This window comes from Daldinia decipiens (genome assembly GCF_022478715.1).
Source record: "Daldinia decipiens strain CBS 113046 unplaced genomic scaffold F4813scaffold_24, whole genome shotgun sequence".
Taxonomy (NCBI): Eukaryota; Fungi; Ascomycota; class Sordariomycetes; order Xylariales; family Hypoxylaceae; genus Daldinia; species Daldinia decipiens.
Genome location: NW_026054567.1, coordinates 203,285 through 226,524, shown reverse-complemented (window position 1 = coordinate 226,524; position 23,240 = coordinate 203,285). Strand labels below are relative to the sequence as shown.

General features: G+C 49.2%; 10 protein-coding genes across 10 annotated transcripts in view; 6 read left to right on the top strand and 4 right to left on the bottom strand.

Moving 5' to 3' along the window:
• F4813DRAFT_138491 (uncharacterized protein) overlaps positions 1-461 on the top strand; it is a 968-nt gene extending 507 nt beyond the window's left edge. The window contains exon 2 of the mRNA XM_049238807.1: positions 69-461. Coding sequence (XP_049098180.1) covers positions 69-404 — 336 coding nt within the window. The 3' untranslated portion in view covers positions 405-461. The remainder of the gene's footprint in view (positions 1-68) is intronic.
• A 2,434-nt stretch (positions 462-2,895) lies between these two features.
• On the top strand, positions 2,896-5,978 carry F4813DRAFT_364680 (arginine-tRNA-protein transferase). Its single transcript, XM_049243836.1, has 4 exons — positions 2,896-3,351; positions 4,009-4,074; positions 4,301-5,024; positions 5,208-5,978. Exons 1-4 carry the CDS (start codon positions 3,306-3,308, stop codon positions 5,728-5,730), a joined length of 1,359 nt encoding a protein of 452 aa, XP_049098179.1. The 5' UTR covers positions 2,896-3,305; the 3' UTR covers positions 5,731-5,978.
• Positions 5,979-6,049: 71 nt separating this feature from the next.
• Positions 6,050-7,427, bottom strand: F4813DRAFT_390897 (NAD(P)-binding protein; the record flags this gene model as incomplete). The annotated part of the gene is made up of 5 exons (XM_049247078.1): positions 6,050-6,170; positions 6,227-6,306; positions 6,357-6,540; positions 6,613-6,915; positions 7,030-7,427. The coding sequence occupies 5 exons, from the start codon at positions 7,425-7,427 to the stop codon at positions 6,050-6,052; spliced, it is 1,086 nt and encodes a 361-aa protein (XP_049098178.1).
• A 980-nt stretch (positions 7,428-8,407) lies between these two features.
• Positions 8,408-9,696, top strand: F4813DRAFT_390896 (ribosomal protein S5 domain 2-type protein; the record flags this gene model as incomplete). Its single annotated transcript, XM_049247077.1, has 2 exons — positions 8,408-8,935; positions 9,040-9,696. The coding sequence occupies 2 exons, from the start codon at positions 8,408-8,410 to the stop codon at positions 9,694-9,696; spliced, it is 1,185 nt and encodes a 394-aa protein (XP_049098177.1).
• F4813DRAFT_138240 (uncharacterized protein) lies at positions 9,439-11,000 on the bottom strand. Its single transcript, XM_049238806.1, has 2 exons — positions 10,340-11,000; positions 9,439-10,277 (listed from the first exon to the last, which is right to left on the bottom strand). Exons 1-2 carry the CDS (start codon positions 10,874-10,876, stop codon positions 9,867-9,869), a joined length of 948 nt encoding a protein of 315 aa, XP_049098176.1. The 5' UTR covers positions 10,877-11,000; the 3' UTR covers positions 9,439-9,866.
• A 1,476-nt stretch (positions 11,001-12,476) lies between these two features.
• On the top strand, positions 12,477-13,750 carry F4813DRAFT_364655 (cytochrome c-like domain-containing protein). The gene is made up of 4 exons (XM_049243835.1): positions 12,477-12,661; positions 13,072-13,262; positions 13,318-13,412; positions 13,469-13,750. Exons 1-4 carry the CDS (start codon positions 12,646-12,648, stop codon positions 13,491-13,493), a joined length of 327 nt encoding a protein of 108 aa, XP_049098175.1. The 5' UTR covers positions 12,477-12,645; the 3' UTR covers positions 13,494-13,750.
• A 460-nt stretch (positions 13,751-14,210) lies between these two features.
• F4813DRAFT_364653 (charged multivesicular body protein 6) lies at positions 14,211-15,659 on the bottom strand. Its single transcript, XM_049243834.1, has 3 exons — positions 15,343-15,659; positions 14,893-15,256; positions 14,211-14,759 (listed from the first exon to the last, which is right to left on the bottom strand). Exons 1-3 carry the CDS (start codon positions 15,378-15,380, stop codon positions 14,541-14,543), a joined length of 621 nt encoding a protein of 206 aa, XP_049098174.1. The 5' UTR covers positions 15,381-15,659; the 3' UTR covers positions 14,211-14,540.
• Positions 15,660-15,754: 95 nt separating this feature from the next.
• F4813DRAFT_364651 (cytochrome P450) lies at positions 15,755-18,170 on the bottom strand. The gene is made up of 2 exons (XM_049243833.1): positions 16,396-18,170; positions 15,755-16,335 (listed from the first exon to the last, which is right to left on the bottom strand). The coding sequence occupies exons 1-2, from the start codon at positions 17,677-17,679 to the stop codon at positions 15,988-15,990; spliced, it is 1,632 nt and encodes a 543-aa protein (XP_049098173.1). The 5' UTR covers positions 17,680-18,170; the 3' UTR covers positions 15,755-15,987.
• A 69-nt stretch (positions 18,171-18,239) lies between these two features.
• On the top strand, positions 18,240-20,642 carry F4813DRAFT_364648 (uncharacterized protein). Its single transcript, XM_049243832.1, has one exon. It carries the CDS (start codon positions 18,654-18,656, stop codon positions 20,421-20,423), a length of 1,770 nt encoding a protein of 589 aa, XP_049098172.1. The 5' UTR covers positions 18,240-18,653; the 3' UTR covers positions 20,424-20,642.
• A 949-nt stretch (positions 20,643-21,591) lies between these two features.
• On the top strand, positions 21,592-23,019 carry F4813DRAFT_390890 (geranylgeranyl diphosphate synthase; the record flags this gene model as incomplete). Its single annotated transcript, XM_049247076.1, has 6 exons — positions 21,592-21,756; positions 21,847-22,001; positions 22,071-22,234; positions 22,293-22,394; positions 22,504-22,619; positions 22,702-23,019. The coding sequence occupies 6 exons, from the start codon at positions 21,592-21,594 to the stop codon at positions 23,017-23,019; spliced, it is 1,020 nt and encodes a 339-aa protein (XP_049098171.1).
• Positions 23,020-23,240: the final 221 nt, after the last annotated feature.

The window sequence follows — 23,240 nt, the reverse complement described above, 5'->3', positions numbered from 1 at the left end:
GCCCCCCCCGCGCCCCCCCCCCCCCCCGCCCCCCCCCCCCCCCCCCCCCCCCCCCCCCCCCCCCCCCCCGGCGATATGATGATCGCGTTCTCGTGATGCTGGGGATTGTGTACGAATCAATTCTCTTGTCCCTCTTTTACTCCAGCGTCCGTCTACGGTTGGCTCTCCAATGTTTAATGCTCGATGCTCAATGCACGAATAGCTGCGTTGTAATGTCTTGGGAATCCGGCCCTAGCAACCAACAAGGAAAGGGAATGGTGAGCGGTATTGGCAAAATTGGACGTCCACATAGACACGCTCATTCGGACTCACGTGTGACTTCGGGCTTTTTCTTCAGAAGTTCGGGGGGGTGCGTTACGGAAGCGCTGGGAAAGAAAAGTGCGGTAGATCCCGGGGCTTTGTAGGAGTCAAGGTTGCGGGTAGGTGAGACGAATTCGTCGCATAGGCCGACGTCTTTCGGATTCTGCAGCGGTTTTTTTTTTGTGGGGAGAAGGAGTACAGGACAGAATACCCGGCGGTCAAGTAGGAAGTGCACAGGTGCTTCGTTGGCGAGTGGGAGCACGATGCCCAGGATGTCTGGCACGGTGTTGAGGTTGAGGTTGAACCACTAACGAGCGAAGGAGAAAGTTGCTGTTCTGGCTAGACCAGCACGAACGTTGCAAGTCTCGTGCCATAACTGAAATAAAAATGGAGGGGCACAGACAAGGAAAAGCTGGCTGAGTTGCGTTTTATAGTACTTTCTCTTTTTTTTTCTAAAGGGAGAAAAAAAAAGGAGCCCCCAGCTTAGACGAGGAGCCGCGGACCAGGGCGAAAGCACGAGCTAGGTAGGTACGACTTACCCTTTTGCCTTTAGTAAGGTTGTGAGATGCAGGGCCCAGGACTACCTAGAGGGTACCTAAATACTTACCTAGCTACCTCCTAACTTACCTAAAACCTCCATGTTCCTTCCATTTGCAAACCATCCGTACCGTACTAGCATCCCCGTGCGTTGCTGCTTGGTACATATTCAATGACAGGTGAGGTAAGGCAAGACAAGGCAAGGCAAAGCCATACAGCTCGCCACAATAACAAGGGTACCAGGGGGGAAGTAGGGTGGACGCACGAACAAGTAGCTGGAAGTACCCGATAGCTTTAAATAACTTGTATAACGTGTAGATACCTACTGTAAGTATCTTACTCGCTTACCGGCTTACCTTGGGTACCTAGGTACCTTACTCAGTTCAATTGCATTATGTACAATACATAATACAGGTACCTAGGTAGGTAGTTATGTAGACCGGCGTGTTTGAGTAAGTGGATGAGTTACCCTAGGTGAGGTACATAGCAACATCAATGATGTATGCTTCGGTACCTATGTATAAGAAACACATGCACGATGTTTTGAAAGCAGCAAGGACTGCCGCTTACATCGTAGTGTACGTACCACTATACATGGCAGAAAAAGGTGCTAAAGGGACCAGAATATAATAACTTCTGGGCTACGGGCAGAGGGCCGAACCTAATATTTTTATGAGAAGAGTGGAGGATAAAAAGTAGAGAAGAGAAAAATTTTTCTCATTTTCTCAAAACGGAGTTTACATCAATCTCGCCGTACCTCGTTAGGTGCATACCTCAACATACAGAGGTTATATGTAGCTACCTAGGTAATCCGTACCTGTTATGTAGAAAGAATTCCGCTTGCTTCAGATTCCACCTCACCACGCAATTGTTTTATGTAAATCCCCTGAACTTGGCTATGCATCTGGTATATGCATTTTCATACGCGTTGGATAGTCTCTACTGCAAGCTAATGCGTCCATATTTTAAACACGTATTACTCGCATGTGTTGGTTGCCATTGAACTCTGGTGTTACATCTAGTTGAAGGTATAGCTCCTTTTACTTGGTAGGTCTAATTGGCCGGCACTTATTTTATAGCTACACAAGGTAAGTAAGTGGGTTGGCCGGCTGGCAAGCTTGGTCGGTATGGCCTTGAATCGGATCTACCCCTCGCTTACATCCTACCGTCGATCACCGAGCTCCCCAGTTGAACTACAACTGAGACATATCGTGGAGGGGAATCCTTCTAACACCCAACGTGTATTTATGTATATAAGACGACACACCGCTATATCCACTACCGGCATAGATAGACGTATGCCAATACATCCAATGCTATGGCATAAGAGCAAAAGTGAAGTGTCAAAGACCAAGTCCATCAGCATGACAAAACCAACCCGGGTCAGTGACGTAGTATTTTGACCCTAAATACCCAGAGATCCATCCTTTATCTACACCAATAGGTCGGAAGCTTAGGTAGGTATATGATAATAGGTACATACGTACCTACTATATTAGGTACGCGCACATGCACATAATATACCTACACATGGAAGAAAACTTCCGGCTTTTATAGATTGCTTAGATCCGAAAGCCTCTGATTTACTTAAACTTGTATTATAAATCTACAATTGCTCTTTTGTAAGTATCGATTATAGAAAATGGAAAAATGAAGTATTTGGAGCATTACTACCTCGTTCATCCCTAGAATTATCCCAAAGTAATGTTTCCTACCTCGTCTTGCTAAGCTCAATGGGTTGATCCCTTTTAGATTTATGGCAATACCTTAATTGTTGTTTGTTATACAGTCGATATTCTAGGCTAGGTTGTATAATTCGTCATAGCACCTGCATAATGCCATGCAACTCTTTAATCCAGAACTTGCCTACCTACATGTAAGAACGTGCATCAAGTAGGTAGTAACGATTGACATCGCTGCCTTTGGGGAAACCATCGAACTACCAATGTAACGGGAAGGTAGTCACCGCAGAGGTGTACCTACCTTGTCGATGCAGATAAATACCCAATCAAGGTAGTACCTGGCAGACCCGAATAATACCAAGCTCTCTCTGTTCCCCTTTTACCTTTCTCCTTTTTGTGTTAACCGCTCAACCTAAACTCGGACAACTCAATATGCAGGTCATGCACGCCGCGCCAAGATTTCTCGACGCATAAAGTCATAAAACCATCTACAGAAAGAGACTACCTATCTACCAGGCAATATATTATTATTATTATTTTCTACCTCGCACCCTGATCGCTACATATAGCGGTACTTATCCCCAACCTCATCGTCTGACTCGACACCGACTCTTTCGTCCAATCCACCTCGTACGTTCGCTGTCCCCTTGCCAAATAATTCACAAATCCCTGCCCGCGCGCGTGAGCTGTCTTCTACTCTGATCAAGTGCCCTGTCTGTCTGTCCTGCTTGTCTGACCATCTAAGAAAAAAAACCTAGCCATCCGCCGGGGCGCTACTTTGAAAAGATGCAGGCCCCCCCTGAAGATGCATTTTTGTATATATCGCCAATTGGTGAGTCAGATCTTTGCCTTAAGTCCATCTACTTCTATATACCCCGAGCCGCTCCCGTACGCCCTCGACCAACCGTTCGGACCCGTGCTCCATTGCGACACTGTCGTTGGCCAGCTTGCTTTGCATACGGCTTTTATGGGGAATACAACTCTCCGTCGTGTTCGTTGGCGCGCCACGACCAGCCCACTGGCGTCTCTAAAAGCGCCGCATTGCTCCAAGAGAGCAGCTGGGAGAGACATGCATATGTTCTGTTCGTACATGTTCATCTGGAGTCACTTATGCCAAGCTACCATTGAAATGTCGGGAATTCAGCCACAAGCCTACCAGAATCTTTGCTCACCTCGTGCGAATCTCGCCAGCCGTGCAATCGCAACCTCTTAGCCAGCCGGTGTATCATCGCGTGTTAGCTCAACCCGTCTTCATTCTAGATTCCGTTTCAACATCTCGTGCATACTCCCGACTCCCGCTATGTTCCCGAGATGCTGCCTCCTTATTCCCCTTTCGGGATCAGATGTCGATCGCAGACCTGGTCAAGCGACCATCGACAACTCCTATATCCACTTTCCGGGACGATTATTTCTTACTCAGCTCGTCCTGGAGACTGGGCTCTGCAGCTCATGATGCCTACGTAGACGCTCTGTGACTAACTCTTTTCAGGATATAGAAGTTCATCTAGCTGCGGCTACTGCCATCGTAAGGGTAATAATGATCGGTCGCAGAAAAGTATGTCTACCTCATCATACTAGGATCTGTTCACGATCCGATGCCCCCTCGGTCATGCTTTCCTGCCCACTGGTGTGCAGGCTATTCATGTATACTGTCTAGTTGTCGTTATATCCTGCGTTGAGTCTCCTGCTTCGTGTAGCGTCCTACAAGGGGCTCCGGTCTAACCACATGGCGGTTCTTGCAACTGTGATTTGAGCAGCATTTTACTTACACCACGCCCTAGGCCACTCCTATTTTGCACGTGCAACATCTATGAGCCCTGCCAACTATCAGACTCTGGTCGACCGGTGTTGGAGGCGATCCGGGGCGCTGCTCTACAGGCCAAATCAACGAGATGCTTGTTGTCCGCATTATTCTATTCGCCTCGATTCCGCCCGTTTTCGGACGACGAGAGATCAACGGCAAGCCGTCAACCGCTTCAATAAGTACGTCGTAGGAGATGCTTACTCAAAGGAAGCAGCTCGCTTACATCCGAAGTCGCGCGAGCAGGCTCGGAAGCGAGATACCGAGTTTGACTTAGTAGAGAGGATCCATGAATGCGAGAGCCTGTTGCTAGAACGCCCCCCCGAGCCAGCTCACGCCTTTTCCGTTACGCTAGAGCCTGATGATTTTACCGAGGAGAAATTTCTGGTTTATGAAAACTATCAACAGGTTGTTCACCAAGAATCTCCATCATCTATCTCTCGCGACGGCTTTAAGAGATTTCTCTGCACTTCGCCGTTGAGGCGCGGGAAGTATACAGCGCCAGACGGACGAGAACGTCAAGTCGGTTCATTTCATCAGTGCTACAGGCTCGACGGTAAGTTAGTAGCGATAGGAGTCCTAGACCTTCTTCCAGACTGTGTTAGCGGTGTCTACTTTTTATACCATGAGTCTATTCACAGGTTTAGTCCTGGGAAGCTTGGGGCTTTACGGGAGATTGCCCTCGCAATAAAAGAAGGTTATCGGTACGTACGGACTAGCACTTTATTGTAGCTTGCAAATCCATTTTCGAATTACTCTTGCCCACTCTAAAAATATCTAATCCCGTTCTTCATGCAACTACACATCTTAGGCAACCCCTTTTGTGGCAAGAAAAACTGAGACAATTGAACGTCGAGGTTCAAGGAGACCTGCTAATAGAAGTGTAGATGGTGGTATGCTGGCTTTTATATACACACATGCCCGAAGATGAAATACAAGATCGACTTCTCCCCGCAACAAATCCTCAACCCAGACACGTTAGAATGGGTAGACCTTGAACAGAGTATCCTCAGAAAGTTCGACAGCCATGGGTACTTAGACTTCGAAAGATCCGAGAAAGATGCTGAAAAGCATGCCCAAGCTACAGAGGTCACTCTGCCGATGGAAATCGAAGAAGATGGATATGAGATGCTACACGAGGACGATGATGAAGAAGAAGAAGATGAAGACCACCCCCTCTTCAGCAGTAATATGCCAGGGATCCCATCAGTGGATGAAATGAACTCGATAGACTTGGATCATATTGCAGTACGCCTTAGGCGAGGATATTTCTATGCTGGTGATCTATTCGAATGGCACAACGAAAGTATCGACAAAAAGGGATCAGCGAAAGCAATGGTTGCAGAATTAGTAGCAGCGGTCGGTCCGGACTACATACACGATTTGTGCTTGGACTTTCGAAAATCCTAAAAGCCTAGGAGGCCTCGGTTTTCGTGCTTACTATCGAGCTTGGGCGAGGAATACAAGGCTTTCACTGAGGATGCTACTCGAGAGAGTAAGACGCAAGGTTACGAATACAAGATAGGTTCACATGAACATATTTCACAGCCTAGATTCGATCTACAGCTATAGTAACATAGAAAGGCGACTGGCTTTGTTAAAATTGATAATAGATGCAGGTAAACACCCTTCTACCTTGGGCCTGACTTATAGTGAATATCTTACATTATCCTAGTCTAACAGTGTCACAACAAGGCTAATTCCTACAAACTTAGACTAGCTACGGCATCTATAATCCTAACACTTCCTTCGCGTTAGGAATTTTGGCGATCAAGTCAGCCTTCATCTCTGACCAGACTTGAGCTTGCATTTCCCTGCCAGCCTCTCCTGTCAATAATATATCTGCTTTTCTACGCTCCGGGTTAGCCATACCAGCACAACAATCAATCCTTAAGTTTAGACTTACTTTCGATACTCGGCCTCGGAACCGTAGAACCGGATATATTTGCCCTGTACGTTGAACCACATGATGTCAGCTAGCCGAACCTACTTGCAGGTAAATAGTAAAGACGAAGAAGAAGAGAAATCTTGCTTACATGTTCGTTCTCCTTAGTCAACCCGGTCGCCAGGTACGTCCTCGCGCCGTTCTCGGGAGTCTTGCCGAATATGCCGAGGTATATCGCGATGAAGATGCGGTAGCCTACGCTCTGGTCTATGAACTGTCGCGGCAAGTCAGACCTCACGATACCGGGGCACATGGTGTTTATGATGACTTCTGGGCTGGGGACAGGGTGTTGGTGTTAGCTGACATATGTTTGCAGCGGAAGGGGGAAGCAGGAGGAGGGAACTCACCGTCCATCCGGACCCAGTGCCATCTGGGCCAGCTCGTTTACGGCATATTGCGCCAGAAGCTTGGTGGCGCCGTACATGGAGTTAGACCCTGGCCAGTTCTCGGGTTTGTTGAAGTGCTCCAGGATGCCGGTTTCTGAGGCCCATTTTGTCCAGTCTTTGATGTTTGGGGCTAAGTGCTGTGATGACCCGACCGCGGCTAGATGTGCGGGCGTTGAGCGGTTAGGACGCTCCGTCTTCATCCACCGCAGGAGGAGAAAGCCTAGGAGCGCTGTGCTTAAGGCGTTGGTTTGGATGTTCTGATCCCTGTGTTTGTGTACTGGTTAGTTAACAGGTAGGTAGGCACACAAGGTGGATTATCACTTGTATCTGATGAACAAATGCATAGTCCTATGAAGCCGCAAAGGAGAAGAGTCTTACCATCCTTCCTCGCCAAGCATAAACTCCATGCTAACAATACCGGCATTCAACACCGCGAAGTCGATGCCCCCCTTTCCCGCCCTGACTTTCTTAACTTCCTGCGCGAACGCGACGACCGAGGCATAGCGGCTCATGTCGAGATCTAAGACGCGGACGCGATCTCTACTGCGACCCTTTGTCTCCTTTTCTATGGTTTCGAGAGCGGCTTTGGCGCGAGATGCGTCGCGGCTTGTTATTATGACTTCGGATGCGCCTAGGTTGACGAAGTGCACGGCGGCTGCGAGACCTAGGCCGCTGGTTCCGCCGGTTACTAGGACGGCTTGGTCTTTGAAGCTGTCGGCCGGTGGGAGAGGGATGGGGTGCCATTTCATGTAGGCTTGGTAGAGCATGCCACTCATTGTGTCTGGTATGGTATGGTGTAGTGCTTGTGCGGTAAGGTGTAAGGATAGCTAGGGGGGGATAGTGATCACTTAAAGAAACTAAGAAGTTACTGTCCAAGGTTAAGATATATAAAGTAGGACACGACGAGAAACGATACGTCTTATTCAGAGAACATCAGAGAACACTATGGCATCTATTTATTTATCAGCCGCCGAAGGGCCTGGCACATATCGTGGGCCCTGCCACCAGCTATTCCATTGGAAGCAACTCGAGAAATTGGTTCCACGACTCTGTCCCGGAGACTTTTCAAGCTTTCCTACGGATCCTGCTTATTTAATTGTTAGCTGAAGCCGGGGCTAGACATGGCAGACAAAAGAATATTGGGTTCGTTTAAGATAAATCCATTGATAAACCCCATTGGACGGGACGGCTTCACGGCGCTATCCACGATACCAATTCCTACGTGGCTTGGAGTCGGCGCTGGTGTTGCGCCGCAGGGAAATGCTAGAGATACATATGTCCCCGAATCACTAAAGAGCTCGCATATAAAACAAATACCACTATATTATTGCATACATAGCATACTGCTCGGTTAATAAGCTATCGATAAACTGCTCGGTGGATGAGCTATCGATAAGCAACCCCTACCTCAAAGCCTTACTGATCCTAGGTAGGTAGCACCCCACCGCCAGCTCCAGCCAATAATCTCTACTCACTCCTCCCCACCAAACTTGGAGCTTCCAGCTCAAAAAAAATCTCCCGCCTCAGCCTCGCGGACGGAAATATCCATGTAATACGACGGTACGAGCAAGCAGGCACACGACTTCCATGGAAACTCCAATACTACTAGACTAACTAGTTAGTTACCTACGCTCTAGACGAGAGGATAGACAAGTCCGAATACGTAGAAATTCGACTCCCCACCTAATCTATCCAGGGGCCATCCCCTTTCCCTCTCTGTTTTCCCTCTTTACCCCCCCGCAAACAACATACAACCATGGCATCATCATCATCATCCACAGCGCAGCACCTCCTCCTCTCGCCCGCCGAGCTAGCCTACCTGCACACCGCCCTGTCCCTCGCGCCCCCCGTCCGCCCCGACGGCCGCACCGCAGCCCAATTCCGCCCGCTCACAGCCGAGACCGGGATCCTGCCCGCCGCCAACGGCAGCGCGCGCGTGTGTTTCGCAGACGGCACCGAGGCAGTCGTCGGCGTGAAGGCCGAGGTCGAGAAGCGCCGCGTCCTGCCGCTTAGCCGCGTGTACTACGAGAACAAGGAGCTGCGGCGCAAGGGGGGGGAGGCTCGGGATGAGCAGATGCAAGAAGACGGCGGGCTGGATGGGGAGGATGCAGTGGCGGGCGAGAACGACTGGGTCGAGATCACGGTTGAGGTCCCCGGGTACAGGGACGACGACAGCAGCACTGTGTTCTTAGCTACGATGCTGAGCGAGGCGTTGCTGGCCGACGGCGAGTTCACCAAGAAGTTGTGGATCAACCGACGATTCCACTGGAAGCTATATATTGATGTAAGTTCTATATACATCCCTCTACAGCTACGCAAGACATCACGCGACCCAATTAAAGCGGATATGATATATTGATACACGATGCTGATATATACCTTGAACAGATCATCCTCATCTCCCCGCCACTATCATACCCGCTACCCCTCCTTAGCCTAACGACGCATCTCGCGCTGCTCTCCACCCGCCTACCCGGGTTAAAATCTGAAGCAGACGAGGATCCCATGTTCGACGATGACTGGGACGCCTCGCAATTCATATATCCGCGGCAGGGCAGCGATACAACGTCCGCTACGGTTCGTTCGCGACCGCCCGTCACCCTGCTAGTTATGGCTGTAGGCGACAATATCATTTTTGACCCGTCGAAAGAGGAATTAGCTGTCGCAGACTCGGCGCTCGCGGTCTCGGTGGGCGAGAGGAATGTATCTAGTGACGAGGCGTCGGAAACGATGGACGTAGATGGCGAACTACAGACGGGTAGACACTTGCGACTATTGTCGGTGCGAACGATAGACCCACCCTCGCGGTTAACGGCGCCAGGAGTACCTAACGCGGTGAACGCAGCAGCGTGGGGACAGGGCGTGCCGGCAGCCAAGGACCCAGGGGCCCGTGCGGCAGAGACGGACGACGTGGAAGGCGTGTGGAAGGCGCCGAGGGGAGGAACTAAGGTGGCCGTCCTTGGGGCCATGGTGCAAAAGGTACTAGAGAAAGGGGGTATAGCGGACGAGGTATTAGACGGTCTAGACGCGGTCGACTTGGGATAGCTTTTATCGCGAAATGACGATACCATGAAATTAATACCTGCCTTGTTCCGGAGCAGAGAAGGAGATTCTGAATATTCTAGGGGAAGCAGAGCCCGTGCTGGCCATACGCCTGATAAGTAACGGGTACTTTCTTCCTCCGCGCGCCTTCGTACTTCCATTCATCCCCATGCTTAAAATATTCCGAGGAACTTCTTGCGCTTGCCGTCCGGGGTCAACTCAGCTGCTGCTGGATTTGGCTCGGGCGCAGCAGACTCGACGATCGGGACCGGTTCGGTAGTCTCCGGCTCAGCGGGCTTGCTGCTGCTACTATCGCTGCTGGCCCAGAATCCCTGGGCGGGCTCTATGCCATGCGCCTTGCGGTACTCGTTCCTCTTAGCGACGTCGTCGACTTTGCGGCGGCGCTTCTCGGCCGTCAGGGCGGACTGGTGCTTCTCGTGCATGCGCATGACGTCGATCACGACGCCGATGTACTGGAAGGGGTGCCGGGGGAACTCGGAGATGGGCGGGATCAGGTCTGCGAAGGGGGATTTGTTGTTGAAGTTGGCGATGAAGGTGTAGATGGCTAGGGACGTGAGGGTGCCCTGAAGATGTAGTTAGATACCTGGTAGGTAGATCGAAAGACGTTAGGTGGTGGGGAACTTACCAAGGTGATAAATAAGTGAATCCCTCGGCTGTGGATGAACCAGTGCGTCCATGTGTTCTCTGGAGGCGGCAGGCCCGGGTACGCTTTTGCGGACTGGGCTTGGAGCTCTGCGTCTGTCATGGGGCCTCCGTAGTGCTTTGGGGTCGATCTCGCTAGCCGTGCGCCGTGGGAGGGGGGGTTGAATCGCTCAGGCTTTTCGAGCACGATGGGCTTTGAAGGGTCGGGCTTGGGGGGCGTGCCCGGCTTTGTTGCGGGTGCTTGGGTCTCCGGAGGGACTTCTTTAGTTATAGGAGCAGCCTTGGTAGCCGCAGTCTTCGGCAAGGGCTTCGTCGGCGCCGAGTGCTTAGCAGCTTTAGCGGCGGGCGAGTTGTGGCTAGGTTTGGTCGAAGATGCCCTCGCTGCAGTCTTAGAGGTATAGCGCACTAGCACCTGTCCCAGCTCAGCGTTGAGGGGAGCTCTCGCAAAAGCTGCTGTGCGCCATAGCGCGCCGTATTGAGGTAGCAGATACCGCGGGATGTAGGTTGTCTTGGAAGCCATCGCGGGGTCTTCCTAGCTTTGAACGGTGGTGGGAAATTTTTTAGAAGAAGGATTTGCTGTGCTGCACTGCACTGCACTGTACTGGACTGGACTGCTGAATGATCAGTTTGCGAGCTTGGTTTGTGTCAATTGGCCCGTTGACTATAGGTACCTAGGTAGGCATGTTGCAGTGTAAAAAAGTATTATACATACGAGTTGGAGCGCAAAGTCTTAAAATTATCAATCGTACTTACCTGCAATCTTTTAACCTACGGTTCAATCCGGCGAAGTCTCTTTTTTTTCTTCCCGATCCATGCGGCCGGGGGCCGGTGGCCGGTTGAAATTCCCGAAATGGGTTTCACATGGCATGGACAGCTGAAGGTGGTATGACTAATCAGACAAGCTACAACTTTATGCATGCATTAACTATGTAACCTAGATAATACAAACACTCCAGCTACAACTACATACCATAGACTGACTACCACAAAAGTCTAGGTTGGATCTCTTTTCATATTATTAAGATATAGTTAAGTCTTTATTTATTTACGGCTGTTATGTTTAAAAATTGCAAGCCATTGTTAAATTCATCTATTCCTCAACTCAGAATAAACTGATGCCCTTACTAATAGTTAGTTATGGCTTTTTGCGTTGTCTTATTAAAATGACGAGCACGTAACTTGTCCATGACAACCACCCTATAAACAGCTCAACCGCAATGCATTGACGAAATGTTTCCATATTCTTCTTGTTATTCTCTCACCTTGAAGTAGCCTCCTCTCCGGGCAGCCTCCGGCAGCTCGGCTGGTTGGTTCTTACCTTCACCACTCGATCTCCATAGGTTCAGTCCATAGGAGACCACCATCTGATGTTGCCTGAGAGAGCCAACCGCCTGTCTCGATCTAAGGCCGAGTTTAGATGCATCGACACGCGTGGATTTAGCGTCATGACGACACAATGGGGAAATGCAAGGGCTTTGTAGATCTCCAGTGATGGCTGATACATAAAGAACTTGATTAAAGAACTTGACCCAGACCAAAGGCAAAAGTAGGTAAGTACCGAAACAAGATAATATCACTAGTTACCTCATACATACTTACAATACCTAGTTACATCTAAAATCTAAAGATGGAATGTATGAAAATATCCTTGAGGGTCTGGACAGCTCATCTTTGTACCTTTTCATCCATCAAAAGACTCGAGAACATGGTCTTACAACTGTACCTGAATTACCACGTTGATATAAATGATAGGTAAGCCTACAAGCTTATAGTGGGTTTGACGAAAAATTTCCCAAGTTTTCCACCATAATGTACCTTGGTATGTAGGTAGGTACATGTAGGTTAACCTAATCAATTCCGAGATTCGTCCTTTGTCACTGGCCAACCCGTAGCCCCAATTTTCTTAGTTGGTGAATCGAGTGGAATCGAGCCGCTCCAGTGGAAAAAAAAGAAGCCTAAAAGGGCTGTAGAATCGGCTTTCCCCGGAAGCGTATTACTTCAGCTAAAACCCTATTGGCCAAAAGGAAGGTGCACGCGCCACAAAGTGGCTCAACTTTCCGTACCACCTTGCCGAAAGCCTATGCCTGCCCATGCTCGCTGAGCTCATCGCTTTAAAAATTCCCAGCATGCGCCGATTTTTTTTCTCCCTTTCCCTTTCTCCCGTCCCATAAACCTCGCTATTTAGACGGCCACCTTCTTTTTCTACAAACGGAACAGTTTGACCTGCGTACTCTCACGCATTAATAAAGTAATAATTATTCCTTCACTTCCCTACTTTCCCACGACAACATGGGTTTCTCTGCCGGTATGTACACACACACACACACACGAACTCCCTTACATCTTGCTTGATTTTTTCCTGCCGCATGACAGCCCACACGTCACCGCCTTTCGAGCCATTGAGCCACCACCAGCGCCAGGACGACTGCGATTAGTGTCTGGGATATAATATCTCTAGTTCTATCATATTGGCTGCTCACCTGTGTGCTTACTGTGTTTTGGGACTCGGTGCCTGGGATATCGCAGTTGCGTGCGCTATTTTACCTGGTGGCGTTGAGGGTTGTTATTATGCAGTCGCACAAGGTCTAGGAGACGCGGGTAGCCTTTAGTTTTGCTACGAACCGGCTCTCCTAGACTGGCGTGCTGGTTGTGACTAGACACGAGCAGCGCACATATTATGGTCAAGCACTTTAACTAACGTTACAATTTCCTTAGGTGACTCCAAGAAGGGTGCCAACCTCTTCAAGACCCGATGTGCGCAATGCCATACCCTGAAGGAGGGTGAGGGCAACAAGGTCGGCCCTGCTCTACACGGTCTCTTCGGCCGAAAGAGTGGTCAGGTTGAGGGTTTCTCCTACACAGACGCCAACAAGCAGAAGGGTGTCACCTGGGACGAGAGCAGTCTGGTATGTAATATTTAGGCGGTACCAGTTAAAGCGACTCTGCTGACATTTTGTTTAGTTCGACTACCTCGAGAACCCCAAGAAGTACATCCCCGGTACCAAGATGGCGTTCGGTGGTCTAAAGAAGGAGAAGGACCGAAACGACCTCATTACGTGAGTTTTTCTCTACTTGAAATAACTTGGAGGCTTGTATACTAATCCTGTTACAGTTTCCTCAAGGAATCTACGGCATAAACGAAGTTACGAGAAAGACGTGTACCAATACCATCATAGCATAGACAGGATCGGCCAGTTGTGTACTTATAGACTACTAGACCGTTGCGTTGCGGCACCCGCGTCGGTGCTAGATCACATATATCCATCTCCTCTTTTCCAGCATTATACACAACCCGGTCGGAGTGCTAGGAGTTCAGGCTTCTGCAGGAAGGCTTGGATCGGATAATATAATCTGTCGCCAGTAATTGAACATAGACGAAAATGTCCCCCTCTTAGATCTATCGCGTTGCCCCCGTTTTCTGTGTGGAATGTTACTTCTGCCATGGTTTTGCGTAGACTTGTGATAATCTTCATGACGTAGTTGCATGCTGGATTTACAAGAAATTGTGCGTAACTAGGTGGATATGGGCCATTGGCCAATGAGGTTGCATTGAATTGTTGTCAGCATTTTCGCTGTTTACATAGTAATAGTAATAGGCTAGTAGGGACGCTATTAGACAGAGTGGATGGTTTCTTGCTGGAGTTGGATATTCAGGGGCGCGGGTATGTATTCATACTCATTAGGTACATATACACGATAGTGTTCAAGAAGATGCGATATTCTCCGTACTCGGAGCTTTTGATCCAGAAAAGGGCAATTGTACCTATAAACGACGTCATTCGAACACTCGAATGTATCTAGACTCACATTTCCACTTGAGCCATTAGTACATAGGAAAAAAAGTACATATAATACAAAAGGGTAAGTAAACTCGTATTGTCTATTTATGCAATTGCACAGCTCACTACGTATACCCTAGCTGTCCGTGTTTGTGATGCTACCTAGCTCATCTATATCTTCTTCCTTCGCTCTACACCGGGGAAACGTCCATTTACCAACGAGAGGAATTGCGATCCCGTGCTGCTTCAAAAAAGGGGGACTAATATCCAATATACTATACACACTACTCTATCCTGGATATCCAGATCCAAAACGCGTCTTCTAGTTTCCACCAACGATTCATTATGCAGTTGAAAATATTGTATTCATCCGCTCTCTTGCTGTATCCACCGCTCGCGCTCGTATTATGCAGCGAGCATAGCTCTCCTCTCCAACTCGGGTTCTTGCTCCGGTTCCTGCTCCTGCGGCACCGCATCTTTGATCTTTGGCGGGGGTATCTTGGTATCCGGCACGTTGGGTAGTTTCGCCGGGCCGTTGACTTCCTGCTCGAGGGCGGCTAATTCGTCTTCGACCTCGTCCTCGTCCTGGTTTGTAATTCTGCCGCCTAGCATTTCGCTTACCTCCTGTACAGTAGAAAAGCCGAAGCCGTTAGTACACGTAGGTAGGTAGGTATGTATGTATGTATGCGGTATGTTATAAAAGCAATAATATAATAATATCTCGGGGGAGGGGGATAGAAGGCGGGCTGGTGTGTACCTTCTGGTAAGCAATAGCGTCCGCCGTGTCGCCCATAAGCTTCTCGACGTGCTCGATGCCGCCCATCTCGGCGTGGATGTCGCGCAGGACCCGCGTGCCCTGCTGCAGACCGAACACGACGTCCTTCTGGATGAGCGCGAACTCGACGCTGCGGGTCAACTGCTCTAGCTGGGCGAGCTGGGCGTCGGTCTTCTCGAGTAGCGACTCTTGGTACTTCTTCCGGCGCAGTGCTAGCAGGGCGCGCTTCTTGTCGCCGGCCGCTAGCATCTGTCGCGCCACGGCCGTCTCCTTATCTGTTAGGACCGTGATGCGCCGCTGGTATTGGTGCAGCTTATCGCGCTGTAGTTTGAGGTCGAGGATCGCCCTGCGGAAGTTGGGAGGTTAGTATTTGTGTCGGCGATAGGATGGAAGATGTCAGTTGATAGGGGAGTGGAAAGGGGGAAGTCTTACTTGTCCTGGGCGGTCACTCTGCTCGAATTGTTGCCCATGATCGCCGTGCCCTGGAATCTGCTGTGGAATCCGAAGCGCGCATTGTCTAGCAATAGCGAGGATCGGTGGAAGAACGATGGTCAGGCAAATGCCTTTTCAGGGCAGCCTGGTTCGTAGAATAAACGATGATGCGATTTTGTTGAGCATGTGAGGTGTACTATTGGTATATGTATAGGAGAGAGAAGGGTGTCGATGTTGTCACGAGCTAAGCTCGGCGGGCGTCCCATCTTCTAGTGTATGTACCTTAGGTACCTAGTGTATGTAGGGATTATCTTATCGATTGCAGGGGTGCTTGCTGCGCGTCTTTATCGGTAAGTGCCTAATGACGCACATCTAAGCCGCCTCGGCATTCCCAGCTTAAAGTTAAGACAGTATCAATTTTAACTTTGACCCGGAGAGCTACAATTGGAGGAACCATCTTTGTTTATACTTTACAAGTATATCTATTTCTAATGAACCTCTTTTCTATACACAACAGCATGCTTGACCATACTACTCTGCCACATATTCAAGTGTAGATGGGATTTGGTATTTTTGATAATGGTTTCTGGTTAAGGGTTTCTGGTTAAGGGTTTCTGGTTGCTGATAACCTCAGCCGCTTGCCGCTCACGCATCAATCCTTCGATGCAGCTGGACATTGAGCGGACCCTTCTCCCACCCAAGATACGTGCGTTGTTGATCATGCCAGCTCTCTTGATTGGGCATGACCTTGTAATCGAAGCGGTATATCAATCGAGCAGCGATCAGTCGCATTTCCGCATACGCTAGGTTTTTGCCAAGACAGTCCCGAGTGCCAAAGCTGAATGGCTTAAACGCCTCCCGATTGTCTCCGCTGAACTTTGTTTCGTACAGCGGATGGGAAGGCGAAAGCCAGCGCTGTGGACTGAATGTATCAGGCTGGAAAAAGTACTGAGGATTTCGGAACGTGGCCCACGCGCAAACTGAGATGCGAGTCTGTAGCACATTTAGTAAACGGAACCGGGTTGGGCTGGTGAGGAATTGAGAAAAACGTACCCCTTTTGGAATATACTTGTCCTGCACGAAATCTCCCGGCGATATGCGTGGCAATGTCTCGGCGGCCGGCGGGTAGACTCGTAGAGTCTCGTCGATACAAGCGCTTAGATATTCGAGCGGAGCGGTGCTACGAAAGGTGATATCGGCCTCGCTGCGAAAGGCGGAACGGACTTCGTCAGCAAGAGCATTGTATGCGAAAGGGTTCTGCGAGAGGTAGAAGAAAAGCCCTGATAGAGCCGACCCCGTCGTCTCACTACCTGCGATTATCAGAATGGGAGTTGTCGCTATTATTTCTTGCTCCGACATTCCTGGTTCTCCCGATCGCGTTTCTTGCATCATGTACGCCACAAAGTCGCGCCGGCCTGACTTTGACTCGGCACCTTGGCCCATCCTAGTTATCGTCTTCTCAACTGCAGCCATGCGACTGTGGTCCTTTGCACTGATTGAGCTAATACTGAATATGCCCAAGAAAACTTTCAGGAACGAATAGCTCCCTAGGAACCTTGCTAACTGGGTTCCGCGAATGCCAAGGAATATTGAGTGAACCCAGGGATGGTACGCGTTATTCTCCAAGCTGTGAAACGAGTCGCTAAGGGCCAAATCACCCACGACGTCGAACACGGCGAAGTTTAGCCACTCTACAATGTCGACATATTTGCCTCCTTGGCTGTGTACCTCAATTTTATCAAGCAGCATGCCGACAAACCTACTAATAGTCGCTTCCTGCTCGCTCAAGGCGCTATCACTAAAAGCAAGGGATAGCTGCCGGCGCATGCGGCGGTGAGCCTCGCGAGGTGCTCCTAGGATGCATAACTCATCACCCGGGAATAGAAGGCCGGCTGGTCTGCCGAACTCCGGTTTTGTATTCGGCCGGTGGGCATATATTTCGGGCCATGCCACGGCACCGTCAATGGCCAGATGATCAGGAGCAATCCTCACGACAGGGCCATATCTCTGGTGGAGGGCTGGCACTTGTCTAACCCAGGATCCTTTAATCAAACTTCTATACAGGTATGGGAAGTAAAAGGCGGATAGGAGCATAGGGCCAGGGAATCGTGACAGAGGATGGAACCAGATGCGGTAGATCCCCAATGCGAGGTTATACCCGAGGGACTGGAACTGGCTATTAGGAACGGAGCTTCTCAATCGAACAGTTCGATTCATGGAAAGTTGCCTTACGATTGTTAACAGAAGACCCAGAAGCTCTGTTGCAATTTGGTAGTTGCAGCTTGCTATCAGGGCCTTCAGATGAGCCACGAGGCCATCATGATTGAGTGGAGACATATCTTCAGTATGCGTATAGCTTTAGTAAGACCGTTCGGTGTGAAAGATGGGAAGATTAAGCAGTGTAAGGGTGGAAAGCTTACTGGTTACTGACGTGACAGCAGAACATTTATATTTAAGGGGTTACGAAACTCCTGAAAACCCCGAAGCTATCGATCAGCCAGCTCGGAAAACTTTCAGTTCATTAAAGACCTGGTTAAAACTCAAATGAATTATATGTTTGTTGCCGCAAAACGGCTGCTTCCGTATCTTCAAAGTAGCCTCATACAAAGCAATAAAACATACATACCTATCGAAACCCCTCGAAACTCCGACGCTATCGATCGGCCGGTTCGGGAAACTTTCAAATTATTAAAAGCCTAGAGATTGGACGAATCATATATTCGTTGCTTCGAAACGGCTGCTTCCGTGCCGCATACATCAAGCCCCCTAAACGCTCCGATGTTATCGACCAGCCAGCTCGAGGAAATTTCCGGTTATTAAAAGCCTAGAGATTAAACAAATCGCGCCACATACATCAAAACTCCAAAAAAAAAAAAAAAAAAAAAAAAAAACTCCGGAGCTATCAATCAGTCAGCCCGTGACTACGATACCATATAGTGTATTCGGCTAAGGCCCTTACGGGCCATGCCGCGCGGCACGGCTCGTATAACTCATTTACACCGTGATACTATCTTAGCTTCATGCAGCGATTCCCCACTACGAAATGAATTAGGTGTAACAAATCAATTATTCCTTGATTCCAAGGATAGGACGCTCATGATCCTCCCTGTATTGTTGCCTCGTTAGCCGGAGGGTGCCATGAGCGGTGATACTATACAAAGGCTCTGTGGAACCACGGGTGATATAAATCTACTGGTTATGAGAATATCCAACTATTATGAGACTCTATCCTAGATCACGTCCGTTGCCACTAGTCCCTTCTTACCATTTTTTACTATAGCGCAGCTCGACATTGAAACAGTTTGCTGAACATGGGTTCTCTCGACACTGTCATCCCCAGGGTTCGTAGCGAGCTATGCGAAGATCCCTTCCCTGCTCGGGTCCCAGCCTGGGGCCCAGGTCAGAAGAATGATGGTGTCGGATTCATTCATTCGTGGACCGATACCATCTGTAAAGATATTGGTACCGCTAGGCACTTTATCAATTGCTGCGGATCTTTCAACGGCCAGCAATGCTTAGGACGTTGGAGCCGAAGGACCCGCGAGCGTCTAGAGCCGGGACTCTATTGCGTGTTTGGCAGCCATGTTATGTTCGATGGTTTCAGAATTTCTGGAATTCCCTCTGCCGGGGATAGGAATCTAAAGCGGCTACGAAATCTATGGGCAGAACATGTTCTAAAGTTGTCGAACAACACGAGTGCCCATGATCAGACAGCGGAGCAAGCGGGCGGAGGACCATTGGTTAAACAAGCGGAACTCGACACGATGCTGTCCTTTCTCCAAAAGGCCATTGCCAAAAGTGCGTCTAAAGATGACGCAAAATCCGACGAACAACGCAAGGTTCTCGGCAATGGCGCAGGCGGACGTGCCGGCGTTACCGAAACCGGTGTCGTTATGAAGCGCGACAGCGGCGATGAGATACTCGGGAATGGCCAGGATCGATGCGACCAGGAACCAGGCGGATACTTCGAGATTGGCGATCTCGAAATCTGGGTGACTTGGCATGGTTGGTCCAGCCTGGGCACCCGTGATGGACGCTGGCGCCCTGGCTTTCACTTCGAAATCCTCCTTGGCCTCTTCACCACAATCATCGATTATGGCACTAATCGCAAGCTCTGGCGTGCTCGCGAAAAACCATGGGTCACCGCAGCCGAGTGGATATGGCTTGACACTCCAAATGATGTACACAGTCTCTTTACAGAAGGGGTCATCAAAGACATGCGGGAGATTTTCCGACGCGAGGTCCAGCGGGTACAGAATTTAGTCGCGGGAGATTATAAGGCGGATAACTTCGCGGACCGCAAAACCCAATATCCTCTGTTCCTAGATAGAGGCGGAGAGTATATTTCAAGGCACCTAGTTGGACAGCCTCTTACCTCGGATCGCGGCTACATTCTGGCATGGGTTCTCTGCGTGCCCAACGACCTTCAAGACTACGAGCGCGATGTTTTGGGAGGGGAGACAAACAACCTTATCCGGGGTCTCACTAGTGCGCAGCAGGTCGTCGATGCTTCTTATTTGTTGCTTCGCATTGTCGAGGCCGCCTATGCCCATGAGGACTTTGACATGGTGACCGCTGTTTTGGGAGTCTGTGCCTATTTTACTATGACTTGGCGTTACAACACATCCAAGCAGTTCAAACTCTACGAGGCGATTAGCGTACGCGGTCGGGAATTCAGTAGCCCAGTCGAAGTCGCCGAGCTGGTAGCTTTGGTGGAAGAGCACTATCCAATGGCCAACCGGTCTGACGATACATACGGAGAGCTCTTTGACAGGGTTGCGTCGATCATCAAGCCGTCCTATTGGGGTTGCACGTGCGATTCAAAGCCTCGAGGACATGATACGTGGTCGATGCTGAGACAAGCACTGGACGAAGGCGACAATGACGCTCTGGAAGAACAGATGCACGTTGAGTTTTCCTATCTAAGCATTGGGGCTAGTAATGGAGACATTCGCTGCGAGTGCGGACTAGATCTCCTATCTTACGAGGGGTTTCTCAAGTTCTTCGATCCCGACACTGGTTTGATATCTCGCTTGCACTATAAAACAAGCACATCGGATGGAAACCTTCTTGCCGAATAATCAACCAGGCAGGCAACTTTGAATCAAGCCCAAATGGGTCCAAATGGACATACATAGGTGGCTGGCTACGCTGTCCACCTGTTAGCACACACGAACGAACTGTTCCTTATATGGTGAAGATAGACTATCATTTCTTTTTTTCCAATATCTAGTTACTTGTAACGTAGATTAGCTTTCATATAACTAATCTAAAATACACTCTCTTCTCGTCCACGGTAACTCAAGTCAGGCCAAATAACTGTATAAGCTTAACCGCCTCTGAATCATGAATCATGAATCAAGTCAAATATATTAACTTAGATTGAGGTTGAAAGCTCTTATAAAGCCACACCTCTAGCCACACCAGCCACATAAAATAGACCAATCATATTACATCAAAAATATATACATACCTACCTAGGTAGGTATACCCTCAGTTCCGTTCTATGATTGAACCCCCCCCCCAAAATTCACAATCTACCCAAGCTAAGTCAGATCAATTCCAAGACAGGTCAAGCCATTATCCAACTTATCGTACATGCTGGTCGGACTCTAAGCTCTACGTGGCGATTTACCTGCAGGACGTGGCGTGTTAGACGGGCAGAAGCCGGAAATTCATTTCACGAAGAGCCAACCAGCCAGCCTCTGCAGTATGTGATTTGTGAACGTACAACGTAGGGGTCGCGTTTCAGCTGATGAGATCCATAAGCCTAACCCGGCACGGAAATCTTTAATATAGCATCACGCCACCGATTCCTGCTGCGTCGGCTGGGCTAATATAAATGTTTTTAGTGCCGGGGTGGATGTCTACATGATCGAGAAGCGGGATGCTATAGACTATAACGATATACTAGTGCTCCCTTATCACTAGCGAAGAGGGTCGGGTAATTCCTTTTTCTTTTAGACATAACTCCATCTCCGGACTTCACCGTCCCCCGGACACAGGTCATAGAGTCTGCTAGCTTAAGCCTCCGAGCCGTGTCTGCATATTCGAGACGCCACTTATTTCCACAGTTGGCACCATGCAACGGGACAGTAGATCAGACTCTTTAAAACTCTGCCTCTTTGGGCAACTTGTCCAAGAATCTTTACAAGCCTCGACGTTAACCAGGGCCCAGCTTGAAGCTTAGTTCGATACATCTCCGGGATACCTTTTTGTAGGATACCTTTTTGTATAGGAATTGTAACCATGACGACTTCTAATCGAAGTCTGTGCCCTTTGGGTGTTCTCCAAACTAATGGTGCCTCGCTGGACTCCTCACCTCCTACGACCATTTCAGAGACGACCCATCAAAGCGATCTACTGATCGTGTCAGATGAAGTCCAGAACCAATGGAAGTCGACTCGCTCTCAGGTACGCAGGTAGTTAGCATTACCCAACCCAACCCGGCCTAGCTAGCCATTCGTAAAATGAATCGAGATCTGACGATTAACGAGCTGATAGATCGCCAAATCTCCGCACGATTACATATCTGCACTACCATCGAAGTGCATCCGCGAAAAGTTCATAGACGCGCTGAACACTTGGTTCGATTGTCCCCAAGGCTCAGTCATAGTCATCAAACGAGTCATAAGCATGCTTCATAACTCTTCTCTGATGTGGGTAACTACGGCCTGTCTCTGAAAGGCCCTCCGATACTAATATGTACGTATACTAAGATGAACCAGACTCGACGACTTCCAAGATAACTCGACCCTACGTCGTGGAAAACCGACTACGCACACGGTTTTTGGGCCGGCCCAATCAATAAATTCGGCGGCCTATATCATTGTCAAGGCGGTTTCGGAAATCCAAAGTTTTTTCGGGTCGGCGTCTGCCGTAAAAGCTACGGGTGAGACGCTCTTATTCCTTATTCCTTGGTCAGCACCTTGACTTATAAGACATTGCAGATATGATTTTGACTTTATTCGAGGGCCAGGCTATGGACCTGGATTGGACATACAACGACAGATGCCCTTCGGTGCAAGATTATATGATGATGGTTGATGACAGTACGTTTCTCTACCCACGCATCCTCTTGTTGTCCATGGCTGCTAACCAGGGGTGGGGTGGCCGAAGAAACTGGAGCCTTGTTTAAATTGACGTGCCATCTCCTCGCAGCACATGCCAGGGCAGACTTGGGTGTGGAACCCAACAAAGCTACTCGAGCGTTGGTTACGGTCTTTGGGAGGTACTTTCAGATTCGAGACGATTACATGAATCTAGTTGACGCCGATGTATGCGAAGCTCCCCTTCAGCTAAGTCCTCTCGGTTTTGGGCAACGGAAGTACACGCGAACTGACTATCTCTTGACCAAAGTACACCAGCCAGAAGGGGTTTTGCGAGGATTTGGACGAAGGCAAATATTCGCTGATCTTGATCCACGCCCTCCAGAATGATGCCGGACGTTTCCTGCTGGGAAGTGTGCTATCAACGAGGCGAATACAAGGCAGGCTGACTACGGAGCAAAAGCTACTGGTGCTCGACCAGGTTCGGGCATGTGGTAGTCTAGAATGGACGAGTTCGCTTTTAAACGACCTCCTTCAGCAAACGGTGGCCGAGATCAGGAGATTAGAGAAGGCTTTCGACAAGGAGAACTATGACTTGAGAGCGCTGGCTGATATGTTACAGCATTAATGTTAGGTAATGTTAGGTAGCACAGGCGAATTGGAAGATGTAGTCGGAGGTGGAAAACTGTTTACTTTAATTCCGAGCGTTTCTTAATAAGGAGGCTTTTTGGCTTTTGGCTTTTGGCTTTTGGCTTTTGGCTTTTGCCATTTATTAAGCTTAAAAGCTTAAAATACAATTCCGAAAATCTTGGGAACACCGGTACGGGGGGTTTATATAAGCTTACTAAG